The sequence below is a fragment of the Trichechus manatus genome, unplaced genomic scaffold, assembly GCF_000243295.1.
Source record: "Trichechus manatus latirostris isolate Lorelei unplaced genomic scaffold, TriManLat1.0 scaffold00114, whole genome shotgun sequence".
NCBI classification, from domain to species: Eukaryota; Metazoa; Chordata; class Mammalia; order Sirenia; family Trichechidae; genus Trichechus; species Trichechus manatus.
Window position 1 is genome coordinate 2330188 of NW_004444050.1, and position 6807 is coordinate 2336994.

Genomic DNA, 6807 nt, shown 5'->3' on the forward strand with positions numbered 1-6807 from the left:
ACAACCTGTGAAACTTCACAGTTATGAATGATTATTTAGGAAACCTCAGATCAAGTATTTTTTGTCCCTCACTCACATCTCTGTTGCAGAGTCTCTTTCCATAGTTGAAAAAAGGCTATTATCTGTAATAACAACTTTGCTTTTGCCCTTGTGGAGAAGGGAAAATAAACATTTAAAATAGTTCGTGTAATATCTTCTTAATAACATTCCTTACCAAATCAAGCAAAAAATATAAATAGAATAAAGCCTTGTTAAACTATTATGCATGAGATCCACTTCAGCAAAGATTCTGTTATATGGAAGCAATCATTTGACTGATGCATTAACATTTACTACTCTTTGTTAATTCCCTAACATTCTTTAGATATCATGGTAGGCTTAGTAGGAAGAAAAAAAGAAAAAAGGTGCAATCTGTCAGCTTCTGTCTACCAGCATTGTGCAAAGAACTTTCTGTGATGATGGAAATGTTTTACATCTATGCTGTCTCATATGGTAGCCACTAGCCACACAGAGCTGTTGAGTGCTTGAAATGTGGCTAGTATGACTGTGGAACTGAACTTTTAATTTAACCATTTAAATAATAGCTTTATTAAGATATAATTCACCCATTAATTTTTAGTGTTTTCACAAAGTTGTGTAACCATCATTGCAGTTAGTTTTAGAACATTTTCATCACCCAGACAAGAAACCCTGTACCCATTAGAAGTTACTCCCCATTTCCTCCCCACTTTCTCAGCCCTAGGCAACCACTAACCTACTTTTTCTTTCAATGGATTTGCTTTTTCTGGACATTTCAAAAAAAGTACGATATGTGGTGTTTTGTGACTAGCTAATTTAATTTATTTCAACTTGAGTAGTTGAAATAGTGGCACCTGAATTAGTGCAGGTTCTAGACAAAAGAAGAAAATGAAGTGAAAGACCAAAGACAGATGCTTAAGGAATACTGAGAGTTGAGGAGAAGAAAATTCTGCAAAAGAGGCATGTGGAAAACAGATCAAAGGGATAGGAGAAGAACCTGAACAGAGCCTATAGATAAGACAATTTCCTGAAGGAGGGCATGGTTGGAAGTACTTAACAGTACAGAGGAGCCAAAGAAAGAATAACTTCAGTCTAGTATAGGATAAGAAACCTGAGGACGAAGGCTATTGGAAGGTGGTGGTTGTTGAGGAGGTGTAGGCAGGTGGCACATTTGTATCATTTGGAGATGGAGGGAAGAAGAAAAATTCAAGACAGCTTGAGAAGGGTGTGAGGATTGATGGGGTTTTGTTGTGTTGCTGATGATATTTTTAGTGGAGACTTGATCCTATATCTATGTAGAAGCTAAGGATCCAATGAAAATGAACAGATTAAAGGTAATTGAGCAAGATTCTGGAGGACATGGGTGAAAGTAGGATCAAGGACATTAGTATAGGAGTAAGCACTGTGAAGGAAGGTAGAAAATGTCTTTTTCAGAGGCAAGAGTAAGTGAAGAAAAAGCAGGTGAAGACACAGTAATTTTGAGGTAGAAAGGAAGGAAATTCAAGGGACTCATTACCTAAGGAAAGTGGAAATGCTACCTCTGAGGGTAAATTTTGGAGGGAGGGAGTGCTGAAAAATTTTCCAGAAAGGCTAGGGCTATGGGTGGTGAAATGTCAGTTATTTGCAGGCCTGTTATGTTCAAATGAACGTATCTCCAAAAAGGGACAGGCATTTTCAGGTACATAAAGCCACATGAGGTCTAGAGAAATCCTAGTATATCATTTTTCACTTATTACAAAATGAAAATTGTCAAAAAGTTTACATCTGAAATCTTGAAAGAAGAAATGTACCTCCATCAGCTCACTTACCCTTCCTATCTTCCTTCCCCCAACTTCTTTCCCTTTCTCCCTTCCTCTTATCCTCCGTCCTTTCTCCTTTCTTACCTTCCTTCCTTTTTCCCATCTATTCTTCTTACACTTTGTAGGAAACAGTATACCTTCTTGCTCTTTGCCCCATAAGGAAAAATGGAAACAAACAAAACACAAATCTTTGAGAAAATCCAGCATTTATCCATACTACACTGAATACAGAATTCCATTTTATGAGTTAAAATAAATTACAGTGTTTTCCTTATTTTTCTCAGTCACTCTTTTTCCTTCAATGGTATAACAGTTAGTGGAAGTGCTGGAAATTGCTTTGAAAATCCCAAATGAGAACAACTATACAGAAATAGTAGAAAAAGATACTAATAATTTTTTTCTTTATTGTGCTTTAGATGAAGGTTTACAGAACAAGCAGTTTCTCATTAAACAGTTAGTACAAATATTGTTTTATGACAATGGTTAACAACCCCACGACATGTCAACACTGTCCCTTCTCAACCTTGGGTTCCCTGTTACCAGCTTTCCTGTCCCCTCCTGCCCTCTAGTCCTCGTCTCTGGACTGTTGTGCCCCATTAGTCCCGTTTTGTTTTATGGTGCTGTCTAATCTTTGGCTTAGGGTGAACGTTGGGAGTGACTTCATTACTGAGCTAAAAGGGTGTCCAGGGGAAGATACTAATAATTTGATATTGAATTTAATTAAGAAGATTGCTTTAGAACATAGCTTTCTATGTAGAACTTTTAGAAATTAAACTTGTTATATCTCAGTATATATACTTGAATATTTATGTATGTTTATTTATTTATTTTAGGCTTTCAAAACCAAGGATGGCTATCTTGTAGTTGGAACAGGAAATAACCAACAGTTTGCTACTGTGTGCAAGGTAATCTATAATCATTGGGATAAGTTAGATGATACATGCACCAACTTATTTTGTACAAATCCAGAAAAGTTCAATGTTGCATAAAACAAATGTTGCTCCAAAATCAACTCAGGATCCCCTAGGTTGGCACCTAAAAGTATACCATCTTCATACTGATAAATTGTAAGGGCTGGGTCTGAATCAGCGTTCTGGATATATATATATTTGTAAAATAATATTTTATTGTGCTTTTGGTGTATTCTGGCTATGTTTTGAAACGAAGAATCATAATCGCTTAGATTCTCCTAAAATTTGACCTGTCTACTAGTCCAAACAAAAAGGGAAAGCAATATCAATTTTAAAAGAATTTTTAACATTGGGATTATTTTTTTTAATCAGATGAGGTCTAATTAGGCCCAAATATAATTAATCTACTGCCACATTTATTTTATTTACCACAAAAAAATTTAAAAAATCTTTTTATATTAGCCTTTGTTTAATGAGTACTTTTCTACAAAATTCATGTTTTAAGGTTTTAGTAATTACGGTTATGTTTAAAACACTGCTCCTTAGCAAAGCCTTAAAAAAAAAAAAAAGGCTTTGGAATCAGTTAAAATAATTTTATGTTGCAGATATTCTAAAATTTTAGCACTGACTAGACTTTTTATCTATTTTTTTGATTTGGTATTTTCACTATTTATCCAGACTTTTGGTCTGATGTTTTTATTCAATGCCTTAGGTTGCAGTTCACTTTTTCTAGTTTGAATCCCAAGGATATAACCTATTTCTCCTAGTTTAAAAAAATTTATTTAAATTTTTGTTTTTATTTTTCTTGCATGTGGGCAAAAAAGTCCTCACCTACAGAGGATTTTATTCTGGGTATTCATTTTTTTGTACTAACCACATTATCATGAACTTTCCACTTTGTTAAAGACGCTTGTGAATTCCTTAGGTGAACCTTATTTATTGTAGTCAACTTATTACGTACCAGAATTATTTATTACTGTGCCTCCTTTGTATGAGAGGTTAACGACCAGAGCTAAAAACCACAGCAAAGGGGTGGGAAAGAGTGCGGAGAAGGTGACAAATGGAGATAGTTCCGACTGCAGGAAGCGCTGGAACATCTAAGGTGGAGAAGAGGGGAGCTTTCATAATGATGACTCTGAGTAAGTGTAGAGAAAATTGATTCAAGCATTTGATCTGGGATCAAAGACTCTTTATTATGAACGGTCAATGTTAAAAATATGAAACATACGGAAGCTGTTGCCTGTGAAGTCATTTGCTTACTCTAGCTGCAGAGATGTAAAAGCCAATTCATTGCTATAAACCAGTACAGATTTTCTTTCTGGGCCATATGTTTTGGAGTTTGCTCCCTGCAGAAAGGAAAAAAAAAAAAAAAGAAAAAAAATTACTGCTTGACATATTCTTCACTGTTGTTGAAAATTACCGTACGGAATTCTTTTTATTTTTGATTCATTACTGCTGATCAATTTGAAACTTTTGAACTTCCTCATAAATACCCATAAGAACATTTTTTAAACAAGATTTTTTATTTCAAAGCAGAGTATTTGTCATAGGTTTTAGTACTAAAATATGACTTATTGTTAGAATGTGTTATTACACTTTTTTTTTAAAGGAGATTATCAGAGGGCTTTGGAGAATGGCATGCTTGGCCTTGTTTTTTCCATATGTGAGTTAGGAATGGTAATCCCTGTTATTAGCCATTAAAGCAATATCTGTAAATTCATTGCGAGCCTCAGAAGAGAAGTTTCATGTGTATAGGACTGTAGTGTTATTTATGTCACTTACCAGGCATCCTGGGCAAATGTTACAATCTTATTGACTCTTCCAACCTCCGTAATTATATACTTACATGCAAATTTTCCTTAAAAATCTTTTCACCTAAAAAAATATGCATTTCCTTATTTTGATGCAAGTGTTTCCTCACCCCCTACTAGGCATTTAAAAAAAAAAAGTTGCCTTTGCTTCGATTCTGACTCATAGCTACCCTATAGGACAGAGTAGAACTGCCTCATAGGGTTTCCAAGGAGCGGCTGGTGGATTCCAACTGCTGACTTTTTGGTTAGCAGCTGAGCTGTCAACCTCTGTGCTACCAGAGCTCCCAGGCATATATAGTGAGTGAGAAAGTTTTTTTGTTTTTTTTAAAATGTATTTCTTATTCAGATTTATCTATTACTGAGGAGAATCCTCATTCAAACTGACCTTACAGAAGGTGAAGTTGCTAGTTTTCCACAATGAGCCCATCAAAATTGTTTTTTAGCCAAGTAGCCTCCATCATGGAAGAGGGGGTGCAATTTTTAGTGAAATAAGCCAGTATTGTCTATGATAAATGAGCAGAATTTACTTATGTGTGGTCTCTTTCCAAAGTAGAATTTGATGTACTGGTTAACTAATACTTTTTGTGGAGGGCCCCTATTAGGGAATTCTCATTGGCAAGGGTTGGAGTGGGAGAGAGAGTATTGGGTTCACGATTTGGGGTTCAGAAAATCTTCCTGCATATAAAGTGGATTTGGCTTATAACAAATCCTATTTTTATGTCCCTTAACATGATACAGAAGACTAAGGAACGTGAGCATATGTAACCTATTTTAAACTGATTGATGCCAGCACTAATGGGCATTCCTACTTGAAGAATATTGATATCCTTTTTAAAGTCATTTAGACTGAAAGTTTCTTTTATTGGAGGTAATATGCATTGGTTCTCAACTGTAGTATATATAGGAATCTTCTTGAACCCCATTCCCAGAGATTTTGATTTAGTATGTCCTGGATGGGGCACAGGAAACTTCAATTTTAATAAGCACTTTAGTTGGTTTTGGAGCAGGTGGTCTGAGGACATTATAGTATAATTCTGAAGGCGTACTATGAGTTTTGTCACTAGTCAGGTGACCTCTGGCAAGGAACTTAATCTTCTCTAAGTATCTGTTCCCTGGAGTATAGAATGAAGATTATAATGTGTAACTATACTAATATATAACTTCAGGGGTTTTGTAAGAGATTAGATTAGATAAGTAAAGCACTTAGTACAGTCTTGGCTCACAGTCTGCACTTAATAAATGTTAGGTGTGGAGAGTCTGGTTCTGGGTAAGATGGAGTAAACACACTTCACCTTGTCTCTTCCATTGAACATAATGATAAAAATTGGACAAAATTCATGGGGTATCTATTTGAGGACTCTGAAAAGTAAAAGAATCTGAAATAACAGGTGAGTTGGTGAAGAACACCAGAATTTGAAGTACTTCCAAGTGGGCAGTGAATTTATCACTCTCTCCTCCCCCTCTGGTTATTCCCAGACCAGAATACAATGGATCCTGAAACCTGAAAGTAGGCACTAGAGAACAGTGAGCTCCAGGACAGCCCTTCATTCCTGGCTCAAGGAGTATAAAAGAGAACTCCTAATGCTTACAGAGAGTGTGGAAATCCTAGTTTTTTCTCCTCTTCATTCTCTCACCCTAAAGCCCCAAGCAATCCTGTGGTGGCAGCATCAGAAGTTGCAATGTAACAGGATCCAGCAGGAGTCAAAACTCTGAGAGAGGGCAACTTTCTTCTCCATCACTGATCTGTGATCCCAAAAGACAGGGGTGAATCCGTGCTCCTTTTCTCTCTATTTTCCTGCTGCTTAACATCTGCACTGGAAGTATGCTACAGAGTGGGGTAACTAAGGCTCCAGCTTTATAGCCAGAGGAATGAAACAAACAATCACGAATAATCTTGAAATAAATGGAAAAGTAGTTAAGTTTCAACAAAGGAATATTGTTGTTGTTAGGTGCCATCGAGTTGGTTCAGACTCATAGCGACCTTACATATAGCAAAAGGAAATACTGCCCAGTCTTGCATCATCCTCACCATCGTTGCTATGTTTGAGCTCATTGTTGCAACCACTGTATCAATCCATCTTGTTGAGGGTCTTACTCTTTTTCGCTGACCCTCTACTTTACCAAGCATGATGTCCTTCTCCAGGGACTGGCCCCTTCTGAGAACATGTTCAAAGTATGTGAAACGAAGTCTCGTCATCCTTGCTTCTAAGGAGCATTCTGGCTTTACTTTTCCCAACACTGACGTGTTTGTTTTTCTGGCAGTCCATG

General features: G+C 36.4%; 1 protein-coding gene across 1 annotated transcript in view; it reads left to right on the top strand.

The window, feature by feature from the left end:
- SUGCT (succinyl-CoA:glutarate-CoA transferase) overlaps window positions 1–6807 on the top strand; it is an 871200-nt gene that overhangs the window by 336446 nt on the left and 527947 nt on the right. The window contains exon 10 of the mRNA XM_004383969.2: window positions 2651–2722. Within this exon, the coding sequence (XP_004384026.1) occupies window positions 2651–2722 (72 nt within the window). The remainder of the gene's footprint in view (window positions 1–2650; window positions 2723–6807) is intronic.